The 19,248-nt window shown below is 51.8% G+C and overlaps 1 protein-coding gene across 1 annotated transcript in view; it reads right to left on the reverse strand.

The window, feature by feature from the left end:
* Nucleotides 1-17,780, reverse strand: part of ASAP3 (ArfGAP with SH3 domain, ankyrin repeat and PH domain 3) — a 46,941-nt gene extending 29,161 nt beyond the window's left edge. Inside the window, exon 1 of the mRNA XM_032863720.1 lies at nucleotides 17,517-17,780. Coding sequence (XP_032719611.1) covers nucleotides 17,517-17,645 — 129 coding nt within the window. The 5' untranslated portion in view covers nucleotides 17,646-17,780. The remainder of the gene's footprint in view (nucleotides 1-17,516) is intronic.
* Between the last annotated feature and the right edge of the window lie 1,468 nt (nucleotides 17,781-19,248).

Consider the following 19,248-nt stretch of genomic DNA (forward strand, 5'->3'; position numbering starts at 1 on the left):
ATAGATGAAGCTGCTGGGGTAAGGAGCATGTCCAGGGACGGTCAGGTAACATAAATGCCAAAGAGTGGCAGAGCTGTCCTTGAAACCCAGGTCTGGCCACATCCAGGGCTGATGGTCTGTCCCTCCCACCAAGCTGCCCCCCAGACGTTCAGGGACATGGCTTCTTTGATCTGAGGAATGGCTCTGCCTCTGAATCTGAACCCCAACTCAAGCACCTCTACCATCCCCTCCCCATCCTTCAAACAGGGACAGGGAAGGTAGAGACCTGTGCCAAAACAACAGGGTTGACAGCGGTGCCCAACGACAAATACTCCACAGGCTAGCCTACTGAAGAGAACGTAGAGTGTACAAATTAGACCAGAGGAGGATTTCCAGGCCTGAGAGGTAGAATTTAAGGAGACAGAAACAAATTTCAGCTCAGAAGAAGAAGTTCCTAAGGAAGAGTAAGCGACCCTTCGAGAGAGTGAGCTCCCCAGCACTTGGAAGTATTCAAGGACTTCAGGTAGTAGAGCACGATTCAAACTGGAATTGATTTAGTAGTGATGGCCATTCAGAGTTCTCTCAAAGCTCAGAGTCAATGGCTCCACACGGGAGCCTGGGCAGGCATCGGGCAGAGGCAGGGGAGACGTGCCTAAACTTGGAAAACTAGCTGGAGTCCTTTGGGCAGCCTTGCCTGTCTGGCCCTAGACAAAGCCTGAATTCCTGCTGGTGGCACTGCCCTTTATGCCCCTCCCTCCCCCGGCGTGCTCTCCCCTCATACCCCTCCCCCCCCCACACACACACATACACTGTGCTCTGACTCTGATTTGTGTTCTCTGCAGGCAAAGGCTATATAGATGGCAGCACTAGGGCCATGCCCAGCTGGCCTGCTTGGAAGGGGCTTTTGCATACCCCCCTCCTGGGTTAAGACTCATCAATAGGACCCATTCTTCATTCCTGTGATTTCCCAGTGCCAGCTGTGGTAACCATGGCGACTCAGCGGAGGGAGCAGAGCAGCAAAAGCTAAGGCCTTGGGAGCTGCTGATTAAATTTCACCATTAGACATTCACTCCTTTGGACTACTATAATACGGCACAGAGGCATCACTTTTGTGGCCTCCTTAATCCATCTCGGGATTTTTCCCATTGACCCTGGATTTGGTTCATCATTCTGCTAGGACTACTCTTCAGGTAGCTTCTACCAATTAAACCAGAGTTGGCACAGGAGATGAAAACCATTTTCCATCTTTGCTTTGGACCATGATGTTGTCTCCCAAAGGACTAAATCACAGAATAGTAGCGATAATCTAACATTATCTCCTCAACCTACAGACCACAGACAAAGGGCTGGATGAGCTGCCTGCCCCAAGTCTCATAGGAAATACAAACTGAGGAAAGAATATACAACCAACACTTTTACAGGGCTTTACAGCTCCTAAAGCAGCTTCACATCCATCCTGAGAGCATCCCAACAGGCAGTTGATGCTTTTGTTCCCATCTGGCCAAAGAGTCAGTGAGGCTCAGAGAGGTGAAGGGAGTTACCTGAGCTCACACAGCCACAAAGTAGCAGAGATGCATGGACCCAAACTGGGAGATGCCATTTCTAGTTCATTTCTAGTCTGTGGACCCCAGACCCTAGACGTCCACACAGTTCCTACCTGGGCCCCACCAAGCTGCACCTACAGGAAGCACCAGAGACCAATTTAAAAAAGTCTCCCAGGTTAGCATGACCACATTCCAAATCTGTACACAGCTGTTATGATCAATAAGACACAAAAGTCTTTAAAAGCATTCTTGAATTCATGGGTGGTGGGGGGCGTCTGGGTGGCTTGGTCAGTTAAGCGTCTGCCTTCAGCTCAGGTCATGATCCTGGGGCCCTGGGACTGAGCCCCATGTCAGGCCCCCTGCTCTTCGGGGAGCCTGCTTCTCCCTCTCCCTGCTCATGCTTTCTCTCTCATTCTTTCTCTCTCTCTCTTTCTCAAATAAATAAATAAGCATTCTTGAATTCATGGTAACTTTTTGTCCTTTTCCAAATTTCTCAAGCAATGCTAAGAGTATGACTTCATGGGAAGGTCAATGAAACTGACATTAAAAAGAGGTCCCTCTGTGAGGGGGCAGAATCCCGGCTCCTTTGAGGTTTCCTATCCACAAAGAAGATTAAATTATATATACTACATATTATATGTGAAAGTTAAAATACTGCATTCTAAAGAGCAAGCCAAGTTACACTTAAAACATTTAATGAGGGGTGCCTGGGTGGCTCAGTGGCTTAAAGTCTCTGCCTTCGGCTCAGGTCACGATCCCAGGGTCCTGGGATCGAGCCCCACATTGGGTTCTCTGCTCAGCAGGAAGCCTGCTTCCTCCTCTCTCTTTGCCTGTCTCTCTGCCTACTTGTGATCTCTGTCTGTCCAATAAATAAATAAATATCTTAAAAAAGAAAAAAAATTTAATGAGGGGTGCCTGGGGGGCTCATCGGTTAAGCATCTGCCTTCGGCTCAGGTGATGATCCCAGAGTCCTGGGATCGAGTCCCGCATCAGACTCCCTGCTCGGCGGGAAGCCTGCTTCTCCCTCTTTTTCTCTCCAGCCTTGTGTTCCCTCTCATTGTCTTTCTCTCTCTCTCTGTCAAATAAATAAATAAATAGATAAATAACTAAAAAGTGATTTTTTAAAAAAAATTTAATGAAGTGATATATAAAATGCAATAACAAAAAACAAAAAACCAACCCCACACAAAAAATCCCCAGGGCTTCTCATTTCTACATCCAACTACTAATGTACGGGAAATGCAGATGGAGAAACTCATGCAGCCACGCCTGGGGAATGCAGCAGTGAGCACAGACCGTGAGAAACTACAGAAAAAGCCACTGATCTCCTTAACAAGGGGATTGCAAAAAACGAAACCAAAAACAACGGAGGAGAAATCATTTAAGAGGTGCAAAACACACACCGACAAAAGGCGATGCACAGACCTTCCTTTGTTTTTTAGAACATTTTTTGGAATTTAAGCAAAACTTTGGCATTTGCTTCAAAATAAGATGAGAGTCAGGGAAGCAGGTGGAGGTGTGGTCAGGGCAGGACTGGGTCACGTGTAAATGGGGGTTGTGCATCATTTTGTTCTGTCCCTGTGACCATTCCAGAATCTCTACAAATTCAGGAAAAAGTGAGGGCTTGTCGATGAAAAATAAGATTGAGGAAATAATAGTTGGGTTAGTCTACTTCTGGGTATGTTTGAAAATTTCTACAGTACAGAGTTAATAAAAGAAGACAAGGGGCCCTTCCTTCTTTCCTCCCTGCTCCTCTCCCTCCCTTCCTTCATTTTTGGTGTGGAGCCCAGTACGGGGCCTGAACTCACAACCCTGAGGTCAAGACCTGAGCTGAGATCAAGAGCTGGATGCTCAACTGACTGAGCCACCCAGGCTCCTTGACAAGAGATTCAAATATTCAGAAAGGTAGGGGACCACTGCACTAAGTTACTGCAACGAGCCCTTGACACCTTAGTACGTCGAACGGATTCTTTTCAGTGGATAGCTGTCAGGGCACGGCTTTCCACAAGGGGAATGGGATGGAAGAGTGGGTTTGGAGAAGTGGCCTGAGGGAGCCAGGGGCCTAGGACGCAGGGCCAATGGAGGGCAAGGGATCAGGCAGGAAGGGGTAAAGGCTGACCTGCTGGCTAGAGGCAGGTTCCCTGCTCTGCGGCCTGATTACAAAAGGGCACGTGGTGGAAAGAGCACAGGATGTGGAGGCAGGTCTATTCCAGACCCAATTTCTCACTAGCTTGGAGAACCTAAGCAAGGGTCTCTCAGCCATTGGCTCTCTACCTGCAAAATGGGAATGACAGTCACCGATGCTCCAGTCACCCCCCACTGAGAATTAAATCCTGTTAGACCAGGGAAGTTTGTAGCCCATGCAAATGTGAGCTGTCCTGCTCATGTGAGTCTCTAAAGTTTGCTTTTCCTCATCCACCTGTCTAACCACCAGATCCAGAGCCAGGCAGGGAGCCCCACTGGGCCCTTTGTGGGAGGCCAGCAAGGAAGGGAAAGGGTGGGACTGAGAAGTATTTCCAGCATCCCACCTCCAGGGCAATCCGAGCTCAACTCCACACCCTCAGTGGTGTGTGTCCTGGGGAAGTTCAGATTTGCAAACCTGCCCCTTTCCACCCAGTGAGACAGAGGGAGGAGCTGGGATAAGGTCTCTAACGAGTCACTGGCACAGAGTAGGAGCTCATTCACACATACTGAGCGTCGAGCTGTCCCTAAGCCCCTGCACGGGTGCTGGGGAGAGAGGGATGTCTGCTTGGGTCCTGCCCTCACGGTGCCCGGTATGGGAGATAGGACACGGTTTCGGATAGCTACGGAGGCCCTTGGGGAGCCCAGAGCAGGCGAGAAGCCTGTGTGGGGACACAGACAAAGAGGTACCCACCCCACGCTGAGCTGAAGTGATGCTTCTCCAAGGCCCTGAAAAACAAGGAGACATTAGTGGAGCAAAGTGAGACGGCGGAAGATGACTTTAAGAGAGGAGAGGTGCCTGGCAGAGTCCCTGGGTAGGAATGCTTCCCACATCTGGGGATCAGCCAGGAGCTTCCTGGAGCAGCACGTCACCAGGGGCAGGGCCGCAAACAGTGAGGCCTCAGGACCGAGAGGGCCCAGAATGACCCCCTGGGAGACCAGGGTCACAGTGAGAGCTGAGCAGATGCTTCTAGCTCTACTGTATGCCAGGCTGTGCAGCGAGCATGTGACATAATTTTTTTTTTAACTTTTATTTATTAAGTCATCTCTACCCCCAACGTGGGGCTCTAACTCACACCCCCAGGGCCAAGAGTTGCACTCTACCCCAGGTGACATGCTTTGTCCCATTCCATGGAATCCTGTCAGTGACCCCAGAAGGTTTTACAGATGAGGAAACTGAGGCCCAGGGAAGTTTTGGCATTTGCCCAGGCTCATACAACTGGTAGGTGGGGGAACTTAGACTTAGACCCAGGGTGTCAGGCTCTTTTAACCAAACCCCTAGGTTTTACCCCACAGGTGACGGGGAGCACCCACAGGGCCCTGGACAAGAGAGGAGTGACGTGGTAAATTCCGATGGTACAAGGATCAGCTCCAGGGCTTGGCTGCAGACCCATGTCCGAGAGGGAAAAAGGGGTGCAGACGCATCCCCCAGGCATGACAGGGTGATGGGGAACACAGCCTGGCCCAACTCAAAACTGATCACACACGACAGGAAGGACTCAGACTCCAAAGTCCCAGAATGAGTCTACTTACTAACATGACTCCAACCACCCCCCTTCCCACTGAGGGACCGCTTTGGGCCAGACACTTGATGCCTCCCTCATTTGTTCTTCCCAGCGGCCCTGCGAGGTAGTTATTATCCTTCCCATTTTACAGATGAGGAAACGGAGGCTGGGATAGATGAGGCAACCGGCTCAGGTGCCACAGGCAGCTCCAGGAAGGGTAGAGCCCGTAGTTTCCAGAGCCTTCTCGCATCATCACGCTATAGCAACCCATGAGCGAGATCCCACCTGGCTGAGCCTGTCACCTTTGTCAGCACGACTGTGAACATTAAGTGAGACCGTATTTTTTCTAATGGTGGATGTCAGGCACCTGGAGAGGTAATGCAGTGACATTCTGAAGGAAGGGAAAGAGACTGAATTTTAGATCTGCCTCAGCCACTAGCCCCTCTGGGTCTCCCTAAGTACATGCCATCCTTCTGTGCCTCAGTTTCCCCATCTATACATCTTAGAGTTGATGGACATGAGTGCTAACTCCCCTTCTAGGGGATGCTCTGGGACTCCAAGTCCTGTTAATCGTATCCTGCAAGGCTGCTGGAACCTCAGGCACCAGCGAGAACACACCTCCAACTGGTTTTCATCTGGGTGGGCAAAGCCCCCACCCCCCAGAACCCAAGAGTCCAGGCAGAGGGAGTCAGAAGGAGGTGCCAGGGAGCAGGGCAGGGCTCTTTCCAGCTCCTCTCTCCTTGCCTGCCTGTAGCCTCTGTCCTAGCTAAACCGCAGAGCCTGGGAGCCAGGACCAGGGGCCCAGCTCTACCCCCACCCCTGCTGTGACCTCGAGCAGTCTCCTTCCCTCCCAGACTGACTCCTCGGCTCCCATCTGGAGTCTGGAACGAAGGGGCTGGGCGGGATGCGGAAGGCTCCTGCCAGCTCTCACATTTATTATTTCAGGGTCCCTCAGCCTCTCTGTTTTCCTTCCTGCGCGGCTGGAGCCCGTGACTGGCCGGGGGCCCCCTTGCTTGGGCCCCTGCATCTGTCTCCCCGGCCAGGGAAGCTGCTAGGCCTTGCCAGCTGCCCCTTGCAGGGTGGTCGGAAGTGGGGAGGAAGAGGGGTTGCAGGAAGGGAGCCGCACCCTCAACGTAAGCTGAGCCCTCTGTAAACCCCAAGTTTCCTGGCTGGGATTTTTCCCGGGAGACTGCTAGGCAGTGATGAGCTAAGAGAGCGAGAACTCTGCCGGACCGATCGCCTTGGATTCCCGTCTGAATCCTGGCCCCAAGCCCTGAATTCCACCCAGCTCTGCAGACAGCCTGGCCTGCCCTCCCTGAATAGAGGAGCCAAGAGCCCCCCGCCTCCCATTCTCTGGCTCCCTTATTGGCCTGGATGAGTCCTTTCCCTGCACCCAATGGGATATCCATCACGGATCCCATAAATGTCAGTCCTACCCAGCTCTGCAATTTCCTCAACACGCCAGGCTGTTGCCAGCCACCAAGCCTTTGCTCACGCTCTCCCCGCTGCCTGGACAGGCCCTCCCCCGTTCCACCCTAGACGCTTAGTCTTCCCAGACTCTGCTTAGGTTACCTCCTCCCTGCCTCAACAGAACTTACCCCTCCAGAACCCATCCCTCCTGCCTTTATGCCTTTTATCCAGGCATTCATGGCCCTTATGTACCACACGTCTGACTTCCCTCTGGGGCTGAAGACTGGCTCATTTGCCTTTGCATTCACAGCCCCCAGCACAGGGCCACATGAGTAGCCACAAACGTTTGTGAATGAATGGATGAATGTTCGCAAGGCCCTATGGGAACACAGAAAAAGCAGCAGGAGCTCAGGACTCCATCTTTCACATCACACTGTTCTGAGGTCCAAATTCTCTTTCTGATAGTCTTAGCCAGGTGACTGGAGCGGGTGACTTAGTTTCTCAGTGCCTCCATTTCCCCATCTGTCAAATGGGATAATAACAGCATCTATTTCATAGGACTGAATGCAGTCAGGCCTTTGGGCCCATAGCCCAGCGCCCTGCATACAGGGAGGGTGCGGCAGCCTAGCTCTCCTACCCAGCGACCCTGGAGCGCTTCAAAAAGCGAGCGTACCAGAGCCTCACTTGAGACCTGCTAAATCATGTCAGGCATGACCCATGGGGTGAGAGGTCAGGCCCTCCCAAGGGCTTTGAACTGCCAAGTCCAAACCCTGGCTTCGCCACTTACGCTAGTAGAGTTGCCAGATTTTGCAAATATAAACACAGGACATGCAGTTACATTAGAATTCAGATCATCGATGAATAATTTTTTAGGATAAGTATATCCCAGATATCACATGGGCATCCTAGACGTTTTCTGGCGATCCTGTTTACTGAGCTGCTCATCTCTCTGTGCTTTCGCCTCCTTATGGGGATTACAGGGATTGGATTCAGGAAGTGCGCACAGCACTGCCTGCTGTGTTTGCTGTTCCTATTTTTACTGCTTTTAAAGCAACCCAGATGACATGGGAGAACCATGCAAACATGACACTAACTAGAAGAAGCTAGACCCAAAAGGTCACATATCAGAGGATTCCACTGATATGAAATATTCAGAACAGGCCAATCCAGAGGGACAGAGAGTGGCCAGGGGCTTGGGGAGGGGCAGCGGGGAGTGACTCTAAGGAACACGGTATTACTTTTGGGGGTGAGGAGATGTTCTGGAGTAAGAGGTGGTGTTTGTACAACACCGTGAATAAGGACCACTGACCAGCATGCTTTAAAATGGTTAAAATGGTGAATTTTATCCCAATTTTAAGAAATCCTCCTAAAAGCAAGCCAGGGGAGGGGACATGCAGTCAGTCTCAGTAAATGTTTGCTGAAGAAACGAACGGTTGAGAGGCAGCAAAGGGCAGAGCTGAGGGAAGAACCTGCCTTGTCCAGGACTGGGCTGGGCTCTTCACTCCTGGACACCCGGAGGGGACACAAGAGTCCTCTTTTGGCTCTGGTGCTAGGACGTCCCAGACAATTTTGGCGCTCACTCATAAACCCTGTTGCAATGATCTCATTTTCCCTGTGTGGCTCCTGATCTCTTTAGCTATCCTATGTGCAGGGGGTAATTGTGCTTTTAGTAAAAGGGACTTTTAAAAAAGTTAAGTATCAGGGCACTTGGGTGGCCCCGTGGGTTAAGCCTCTGCCTTTGGCTCAGGTCATGATCTCAGGGTCCTGGGATTGAGCTCCACATCAGGCTCTCTGCTCAGTGGGGAGACTGCTTCCCCCTCTCTCTCTGCCTGCCTCTCTGCCTACTTGTGATCTCTCTCTCTGTCAAATAAATAAATAAAATATTTTTAAAAAAAAGTTAAGCATCTGTCATGTGCGAGGGATATGCTAGATGCTTTATCTGTAATCCCCTTGAACAACCCCATGACAGTGTTATCATTGGCCATGATTTACAGATGGGGAAACTGAGATTCGGAAAGGTGAAGTCATCTGCCTGAGGTCACACAGCCAAAGGGAATTCAAACCCAGGTTTGTCTGACCTCAGTCGCTGGACTCTCTGCATAGAGCTCAGCCTCATTCCTGTATGCTATGGGTTGTCGATCAGCTTTCCATGGGCCTAAGTCCCTCTCCTTTCCAGACAGGGCCTTGTCCTATGGTCTCCGTGCCATCAGAACCCACCTTCCCAACCTTACAGGGGCATGCCAGGGCTTACCACAATCATCTTCACCCCCACTGCTCATCAGTCGCCTGGGGAACTTCTGAACTCCTCACGTGACCAGGCTTCACCCCTGGGAGATTCTCATAAAGTGGGTCCGGGTAGAGCCCACGGCAACTGAAATTCTTAAAAGCTCAATCAAGGTCAAAAGCCGTCTGAGCTGGCGAACCTTTAGCAGCTGTTCCCAGGTCAGCCTCCAGTATGCTCCACAGTGAGGCCCACTCTGACCCCAGTGAGGCCCAGTCCCTACAATGTTCCCAGGACAGAGGGTGCCCAGGGCTCTGCCCCAGAGCCTGGGGAACTCACTATTCCTCCACAGGCCTCAATGCCTCATGTGCTCTGGACCCAGGCACTAGGCCCACTGAAAGAATCTTCCAGTGTGCCTAGGTGGTTCAGTTGGTTGAGCGTCTGGCTCTTGGTTTCAGCTCAGGGCATGATCTCAGGGTCATGAGATCAAGCCCCGCGTTGGGTTCCATGCTCAGTGGGGAGTCTGCTTGAGATTCCCTCTCCCTCTGTCCTCCCCCTGCTCACTCCCTCTCTCTCTCAAATAAATAAAAATCTTGAAAAAAAAAAAAAAGAAAAGGATCTTCTAGCAACAACATCTGTCTAAGGACTAGACTACCAAGCGGCCTTCAGGGAAAGCTTTTTCCTTCTGCCATGCCCTGCAGTTCCAGTTTCTGTCCTCAAACCTGCTTGTGTCATCTCGGTGGCCCTAAACAGCTGAACATGAGGCAAGGAAGTGAACACTGAAGACGGAAATTTAGAGAGAGGAGGAGATTCTACAAGACTGGGCCCGAGGCGGACACTTCAGGAAGACCCTCTGCTCTTGTCCAGAGGTAGGTATGGGAAGAGGATGAGTTCAGGCAGGACTACATTCTAAGCCCATCCTGGAAAAACCTCTTGGCCCAGGTCCCCAGCCATCATCCCATCTCAGCTCCCCATCTCAGGAGAACTTCTCATCAGCCCATTCCCTGAATCAGTCCAGGCCAGTACAGAGGGGAAGCCAGCACTGGCCCGGCTCCTAACCTGTTCATCGACTTCTACATTGCCATGCTCAGGCGTTGTGTCTGCCATTTTCTTATTTTGCCTCTGGACATCTAGGCAGCATCTGACTGAGCTGAGCATGGCTCCTTCCTCAGAACATTCCTCTCCAGTTTTCTGGGGCTCCGCACCCTCTTGAGTTTCCTCCTTCCCCACTGGCAGCTCCTTCTCAACCTCCTTCATTAGCTACTCTTTCCTTCCCAACCTCTTGGCCCTGGAGCTCCCCAGAGCTTGCACCCAGGGCCCTCTTCCTTCCTCTTGGGGGGGATCTCATCCATTCCCTCAGCTTTAAACACCAGCTAATGCGATGTAAGCCCACGTGGTCCGTGGACCACCTGCAAGAGCATCTCCTGGGACGCTGATCAAAATGCAGATTCTCAGACACCCTCCTGGCCGCCAGCAAACTGGCCAGGGACACTTGCCACTTTTCGCCGGTCAGCTTGTGAGTCTCCTTCTTTCATCTACGAAACTACTTGCAGTGCAAGTCCTGGCAGAGCTTGCCTCTGGCAAAAGCTGCGAAGTCCAAATTCTTGCTGTTCTGGACTCCCTTGCAGCTAGGGTCCAGGTGTGAGCTGGGCTCGCCGGAGCAGGCACTCGCTGCAGACTCCGAGTCGGGAGCAGAGAGGGAAGATCTGTTCTCCTGCCGACAGCAAGAGCCACGAAGGAGCCCTGTCTCCAAGGACAGTGACAGCAACGAGCCGTGGCATTTAGTGCAGTGTCCTCGCCAAACTGGCTCAGTGGAGTGATTTTGGCTGAGATCCTGGCTGCTACCTCACCCCAGCTCTCCAGCTTCCCAGAAACTGTGTGACCTACTGAATATTCCCTTTCCGTGAACTGCTTTTTTGTGTGGAAGCAGCTCAGGTTGATTTCTATCGCTTGCAATAAGAGGCCTAAGAAAGACACAGCTACTGAGTTAGACTCTCTGTGAAGGCCAGCAGGTGATTCTTACACAGATACAAGTTCAAAACCCGCTATCTCAACTCTGACAACTCTCCCTCACTCCTTTCATCTCCAGACTCATATATCCGAAATAAACTCATATACCCAAACGCCTTGTTGACCTCTCCACTTGGGTATCTCAAAGACCTATAAGGTCGTATAAACAGGATTCCTGACTTTCCCGCAAACCTGTTTCTCCCCCAGATTTCTCCTTCCTAGAAAAGGGTAAATGGCATTCTTCCTTTGGAATCTGGGAGCCTTTCTTGACCACTCCCCTACATGCATTCCATCAACAAGTCTTGATGTTAGTTACTACTTACAAAATACTTCTAGAATCTGTCCACGTCTCTCCACCAATCACGGCCCTAGCCACACTTCCATCATTCTCTTCCATGAACGGCTGTAACAGCGTCCTTGGGTTTTCTCCTGCTCCCTCTGATCTCATCTCCACAAGGCAGCTGATATGATCTTTCTAGAACGGAAACTGGATCATGCTGTTTGCTTACAAAATAGATAAAATCCAAACCTACTACCAGGGCCTACAAGCTTGAATGTGATCTAGCCCCTGCCTGCTTTCCCAAACTCATCTGGTCTTGGTCTTCCAACACCTCATCACTATGCTGCTGTCCCTCTGGCCTCCTTTCCGTGTCACAGATGCTTTAGGTTCTTTACTGCCTCAGGGCCTTTGCTTAAGCTGTTCTCCCAATCTGGAACACCCTCACACCACTATTCTCTAGTATGCTCCTTTTTAGTTTTCTTCTTTTATTTATCTGTGATCCAACCAATATTTTCTGAGCACCCACTATGGTGTTATGGTAAATACCAGGGGTACAGTGGTGAGACTAGATTCTATTCTCATGGAACTCAAAATCTAGTGAGAAATCAGATTTTAATAACATCATTATATAAATAAATACAAAATATATCCCTGATGTGTGCCACAAAGGAGAGATATGCAGTGCTATTAGGGAGAACTGGGCTAGAATAAAAGCAGAGAAACAAGTTAGGAGCACCAGGGGAGAGGTGATGGTGGTCTGGACCAGGGTTGGGATGTAGAGAAGTGGGTAGGCTGCGGAGATGTTAACAGAACTGGTGACCCTTGATGATGCAGGATGCATGCGGAGGTACAAGGTTTCTGGCTGGTGTGACAGTACAGAGGGAGGTACCACTCCTGGAGAAGGGGATCCTAGAAAGGCCAGCCTGTGTAGGAAGTCACAAGTGTGGTTTTGGACACGTTGAGATGTCTAAGTGAAATGGCCAGGCAAGCAGTTGAACATGAGGGTCTGGGCTGGATATACCAATGCGTGAGTGAGTCGCTTAAAGATGAGAGAGGACTGAAGCTGAGGGTGTGGATGAGATTGCCTGGGGAGGGGCTAGCACGCAAAGAAACGAGGGCCCAGGACCAAGCTCCAAGGAAGGCCTTGACCAGGAGGATGAGCCTTCATGCCATTCATCACAACATGCAATTACCTACTTTGTTAATCTGTTTACTAGCCGTCTTCCCCAGAAGATTTGAAAGCGCAATGGAGCAAGCCCTCTATTTCTTTTAATAAGCAATGTGTCCACCCAGTGCATAACACAGGCCCTGGCACCGAGCAGTCCCAAAGGCCCTATGCTGCTGCTGTGTCCCTTAGCAGAACTGGCCTCATCCATTCCTTGGACAACATGACTGGGTTCACTGGTCCCCCGTGTCCAGCAAAAAGCCCAAGTGACAAATTGGCAGTCATGGCCTTCCAAGTCATGCTACACCCTCTAGTTCTCCATCTTTTTTTTAAAATAGGCTCCACGCCCAACACAGATCCCAACTCACAACACTGAGATCAAGATCCAACCTGAGATCGAGAGCTGGTGGCCCAACCAACTGAGCCACCCAGACGCCCCTAACTCTCCATCTTTTTAATTCCACTAAACCTGAGTTTTTGAAACTGGGGTCCATCTAACACCTGGATAGCCAAGTAGGCAGAAAACAGGATGAGAACTGTGCCTCTCCCTGGATCCTCGATTGTGCATAGGAGGGGTGGGGACTTTCCAAGCTCTGCCCCTCTCCTCTGGGAAGTGTTCCCTCCCACAGCACAGGTCTCCGTAGCCATGTGAAACCAGGGGTGGAAACCCCATTTTCTAGAACCAATCCAGAAGCCGAGCCAGGCCATCAACCTCTCCACCAGGAACCAGGAAGTGGGACACAAGACCAGCGTGGTTACCTTCAGACACGTGAGGTCACGGGGATATGGGGGCTGAAGCCGCCTTCTCCCCCAGACGACTATGTGATACCTTCTGGGGCCTGTGTGATGACAAGTGAGCAGATGTGCAGAAAGAAGCAGAGGTGGGGCAGCCAGAATGATGAAGCAGTTCCCTTTGTTCCTGATGACTTCCCAGCCTCAAGTGAGGCCCTGATGCGGTCTACTATTACTTAACCACGCTTCAGTCCCCTGAGGCACCTCTAATTCCCTAAAACAAGTTTCCCTTCAACATCAGCAGCTTGAGAGGGCTTATGTTTCTTGCAAACAACCTCGAAGATTACATAATTTTTATTATTTTTTGTAAAACAAATAAAGACACAATAGAGCAGAATATAGAAGTCACAAGAGTATTAGCAACAAAGTTCTTTCTAAAACAAGATTAAAAAAAAAAGTAAAGTCACAAAGGACAAGACAAATCTGACTCCAATAAAACGTCAACTATGTGATATAGAACATGATACTAATCGAGGTAAACATTCCTCCTAATTACCACCCCCTTGCGATAATGTATTTTCTTTAAGGTCATATGTTGGGAAACACACACATTTCCACAGCAAATACCTCCAGGGAGAGTATAAGGATTGTGAAGCATGATCAGAGGTGAATTCTGCCTTTTCTGTTATGTTTTTATATGTTTTAATTATAAATGATTATGTCCTTATACCACTATATGTTAACTATCTAGGAATTAAAATTTAAAACTTAATAAAAAATTATCATGTCCTTTGTGCAATTAAAAATTCATTGACCTTCAAATAAATATATGAGACGCAAGCCTTCAAAGATCTCCTCTTTGTGGAAGACTGCTTTATCTAACACCTAGCAGGAGATACACGCTCAGTAGTAGTTTGAGATGCACAATACAGCATGAATTCTTAGCACCAGTCAAAATAGTTTACTTGGTCCTTGTATATGCTCTCTTCCCGCATCTCCAAATTCACTCACTTACCCTCTCCACTGAATGATGGAGTTCCTCCATTTCTCAAGACCCATCTGGAAGTCACCTCTTCCAGGAAGCTTTCCATGACTGCACCAATCCTCACTGTTCTCTCCCCCCGACCCCATTGACCTCTTATGGCACCCTTCTGTACTTCTCTCTAGGCACTCAGGACAGACTCCTGGGATTCCTACTCGTCTCCCTAAGGCAGGCACATCTCCCAACCAGCCATCAAACCAGAGCAGCATCTCTACGTCCTTGGTGCCTGGCCCAGAGATGGCATGGAGAACTGGATAAAGAATGTACTTAGAGTCAGACATAGCCACTATGTGACACTAGGTGACTGCCTTAACCTTCTTGGGTCCATTTTCACCTGTGTTCTTGTGATTACCAGTAAGATGATGACAGTAAAGGGGCCCAGAACAGGAAAGAGGTGGTTGACAGAATGATTTATTAGTCTTAATATTCCTTCACATTTGTACAGTGTTTCACAATTAAAAACAAAAAACTTTAGGATGCCTGGGTGGCTCAGTCGTTAAGCATCTGCCTTCAGCTCAGGTCATGATCCAGGGTCCTGGGATCAAGCCCCGCATCGGGCGCCCTGTTCAGCGGGATGCCTGCTTCTCCCTCCCCGCCCTCACCCCGTGTTCTCTCTCTCACTGTCTCTCTCTCTGTCAAATACATAAATAAAAATCTTAAAAACAAACAAAACTTTAACAACCTAGAGAGGAAAGCAAGGAAGGATTATTAGACCCATTTTAAGGGTAGAATAACTGAGGTTCAGAGAAGTTACATAGGGAGAACAGGCATTTGGACTTTGGAAGGAAACAGAATAGGACCAGGGATTAGAATATTTGGGTGGCAATGCCAATTCTTCTATTACCCAGAGGAAGGAGCTCAGACAAGTCTCTTGTTCTTTCTGGACATCAGTTTCCCAACTTATATGAGAATTCCTAGGTGACCTCTATCTTAAATGGCGGCTCAATGCTGACATTCTAGTTCAGTGGCCTGCCAAAGGTCCTTCCTAGAGGACCTAAAGAGTCCTGCAAGTCCCAGGACAGTGTCTCTAGTTACTCCGAGGAAGCCATAGGGGACTGGAAGGCGTGCTTTAAGAACCTGTTGCATTTTAATTCAGCCAAATAGCCTAAAGCCAGGCGGTGGGTTAGACATGCCCAGAATGGGAGTACGGTGGAGCGGGGGCGGGGGGGGGGAGGGGGGTAGAGCTGGGGGGAAGGGGAGTGGGCGGATGCCAGCATCAAACTGCATGTAAATATAAACATGAATGCAAAATCAAACAGGAAACCTCAGGAAAGTCCAATCCAAAGGTCAGATGCTAACTTTTCGGACACTCAAACACTGAAGAGGGAAGCTATGTTTGGGTGCCACAGGCTTTCTGCTGTGAAAACAAACCGTCACACGGACCGAACCAAAGTCCTAAAGGCAAACGAGGCTGGATTTTTTGTCTGGCCTGAACTGGGGCAAAGCTGAGCCCTAACCAGAGTCTACGACAGCCTCCAGACCCGTTCCAAGGGGCGCGCCCCCCATACTCCTTCCCACCCGCGCTCATTCCCCAGCACACACAAGTACTAACACACACCAACCCAGGCAAGGCCAGATGCACAGGATAAATGGGCATTTCTGTTCCTGGAGAAAGGTTCATAGTACAGTCCCTTCTCCGGCTCCTGATCTGATTTAACATTTTAATGAACAACCCAGAGAGGAGGGTGAACTGTGAAAGACCTAACGATGCCAGTGGCACTGAACTCTTCCAGGTCAAGGAATGTGAAGCCATGAAGACGAACCTCTGGCAGCACTCTCCCATCAGGACCACAGTTGCCCTGTGAACCTCCCAGAAACACAGAATCCACATTCATAGTACAGGGACTTCAAGTTACTGGTTCTGCCTGAGGAAAGAAGCCAAAAGGTCATTGGCTGCTTTTTTTTTTTTAAGATTTTATTTATTTATTTGACAGACAGAGATCACAAGTAGCCAGAGGTAGGCACAGAGGGAGAGAGGAGGAAGCAGGCTCCCCGCTGAGCAGAGAGCCCCATGCGGGGCTCGATCCCAGGACCCTGAGATCATGACCTGTGCTGAAGGCAGAGGCTTTAACCCACTAAGCCATCCAGGTTCCCCGGCTGCTTCTTATTTTAATGAAAGCCTGTAACCCTACTATGTGCAACGCACTAGGCTAGGCTCTGTGAGAGAAATGAGGACAAAAGAGACCCCGTCACCGTCTAAAAAGGTCCATCAATTAACCTGATAATCATTCCATTTATAAAGATGCATGCTTTATTCACACTGACTCATATAATACCATAGCCCTGTGAGGTAAACATTATTATCCCATTTTATAGATCCCAAATGTGAGGCTCAAACAGTTCAGGTCATACACCCAAACTCACACAGCTGGCAAACTGCAGGGCCAGAATTTGAACACAGTTCTGCCTCTCGCAAAGTCAATGGTCTTCCCACACTCCTCAAACACCCCTACAGAGAGATCCACAGACTCTGGGATGGGGGTTCAGCCTGCCAGGGAGAGGGGAAGAAGGAGATACTCCTCAAGACACTGGCCCAGGGTATTCTCAACTATTGAGCTTTTTATTTGCCACAGTGGCGCTCAAGACTCTGAAGGCTGGAGATGAGAGCTCCTGCTAAAGTAAAAAATGCCACCCAATTCGGGACATCCTCTGAAAGGGAGGTGCACAACCCCATTATCCTCCCTTGACCCAAAGCCGCAGGGTGTCTGCCCTAGAACAGTCCGGGCAGAGGAGCCCCCCTACCCACCCCCACCCAAGCGTGCAGCAGGTCCGTTGGGGTGGGGGCTAGGAATGAACTCCAGTGCAGACGGGAATGGGGTGGGGCAGCCTGCAAGGGCGAAAGAAAAGGCCTGGGACGCGTTGCTGGAAAAGACAAAGAGAAAAGGGGAGGGGAGGGGAGACTACAAACTTGCCAACAGCCTGGCCAAGGTGAACCCCGGCTCCTGGCGCCTTCTCATTCGCATTCATTCCACAAGCGCCGGCCAAATCTCAGAACCCGCAGCCAGGGGGAGGGGGCCTCCCTGAAGCTGCGGAGAAGTTAAGTTCAGACTGAGGCGGGAAGGCCTGTTTTCCAGGAGGGGAGTGACTTGGGGAGCAAACTCGTGGGGCTCCGAAGACGAAAACCCAAACAGACGCAGTGAGGCTTTGAACAAACATGCATGCGAAGGGGCAGGTCAACACGAGCACTGGGGTTATGACCCCGACCTGTGAAGCCTGTCATCGAGATGACCTCAAGCCCCCCCCACCCCCCCGCCGCACAAAAAGTCCCTCGGGCCCCCCTCCGGACTCGACAGTGAGGTCGCTGATGTTTGAGATGCACTCGGTTCTCACAGATCTAGAGAGGGGTCAGGTTTCTGGGGCGCGGTAAGCGCCATCACGGTCACGCCCGTGAAGGTCAAAGCGAGACCCTGCCGGGACCCCCGACCCCTCCCGCCTCGGCCCCCTCACCTCCTCCCGCGCCAGTGCCGCCCCCCGGCACCGGGGCATCTTGGCGGCAAAGGCAGCGGCCCCGGCCGGGGAGCTGAGGTCCTCCGCGGTGACGGCCAGGAACTCGGCGACGCTGAGCTGCTCGGGCATGGCGGGCGCGGGGCGGGGGCGCCGGGACTGCCGGAGCGGGGCGCGGGGGGCGCTCGCTGCACGGAACTAGGCTGGCTTCACAGCCCACCGCGAGCGCCGTCCGGACCTCCGCACGCCCCGCCCCCTCCGCGCCGCCCCGCCCTCGACTGCCCTCGCCCGGCCCAGCCGCGTTCCCTCGCGTCCCGGGAGCCTAGAGCTTCCCCACCCCTCCCGCCTTTAGGCCCCGCCCCCGCCCCCGGCCTTCCAGCCTTCCCCCGCCCACCCCCCCTTAGCCTGGACAGCCCGGCCCAGACCCCTCGCCAAGCTCCCCAGCCCCAACCCCAGGCCTCCCAGCCTGAGAGCTCCGCCCCTGACTGACTGCCCCGCCCCTGGCCCCCTATCGGGCTCCTCCGCCGGTCCACCAAGCCTCCGAACCCGGGAGCTCCGCCCCTCACCGGGCTCCTCGGCCCCGCCCCCAGGCCGCCCATCCCCTCAGAGCTCCGCCCCTGACTCACTGTCCCGCCACCGGGACTCGGGGCTCCGGAGCTCGAGACCTCACCGGGCTCCTCCGCTCCGCCCCCAGGCCTCCCAGGCCCTGAGAGCTCTGCCCCGGACTCCCTGCCCCGCCCCCGCCCCCTCGACGGGCTCCCCTCGCCGGGCTCCCCTGCAGGGTTCCCAGCCCGCCCAGCCCCAGAGAGCTCCGTCCCGACTGCGCCGCCCCCGCCTGCCTGCGAGCTTCTCTGCCACTTCTCCCTCTCGGCCCCTCCACGGCCACCCCCCCTTTCGTCCCTCTCCTGGGCCTCCCAAGTTTGCTACCCTCCCGCTGCGCGGGCGCCCCACCTCCGCGTCCCTCCTGCCTGCGCCCTGTGTCTTCTCTTACGGATTCGTTCCTAGCCCTCGTGACTTCGCCCCTTCGGCCTCATCCCGACTCCGGCCCCCATCTCTCCACCAAGCCCACCTGGTCTGGGCCCCGCTCTCAGCTCCCAACTGCACCACTCCCTTGCGCCTCACGCCCAGCTCTTGGCCTCCGCTCTGCGCTCCCCCGGAGCCGCCCACCCGCCCCTTGGTTCGGCCGCCCATGGGTCTGTGTGGCTCGGTGCCCTTGGGTAGCTGTGTGATCTGGAGGCGGGTACATTCCTTCTTGGAACCTTAGTTTCCTTCTCTGCGAAGTGAGAAGTCTGATGCCCACTAAACTGTGAAGTTGCGAGGAAAGAACCTAACACGTGCGCGTAACGAATAAGCTCTAAGCAACCCGTTCGCCCTTTGCGGACCCTCTCACCGCGCTCTCATTCTTCCTGGGCTCAGTATAGTGCCTTTCACTCCTCAACCCTGCTCACGGCACTGTCCGTACTGGGCTGAAGACTGCCACTCTTGCCCACTGTTAACCCTTACCTCTTGGAAACCACCTACTTCCTTGGGCGGATGAGGAATGGGGTTCAGGATAGAAATCCACTTAGGTTTTGTTCTGGAGCCTGAAGTCCTATGGAAAGGATTTATTCAGGTTAAAAAAATTAATTAATTAATTAATTAATTAATTTAAAAAATTAATCAGGGAAGACCTGCGATGAAGAATATTGGCTTTGGAATTTCATAGATCTGAGTTCCAATCGTGATTGCTGCTGTT

The sequence above is a fragment of the Lontra canadensis genome, unplaced genomic scaffold (genome assembly GCF_010015895.1).
Source record: "Lontra canadensis isolate GAN:19392208 unplaced genomic scaffold, GSC_riverotter_1.0 scaffold25, whole genome shotgun sequence".
Classification (NCBI taxonomy): domain Eukaryota; kingdom Metazoa; phylum Chordata; class Mammalia; order Carnivora; family Mustelidae; genus Lontra; species Lontra canadensis.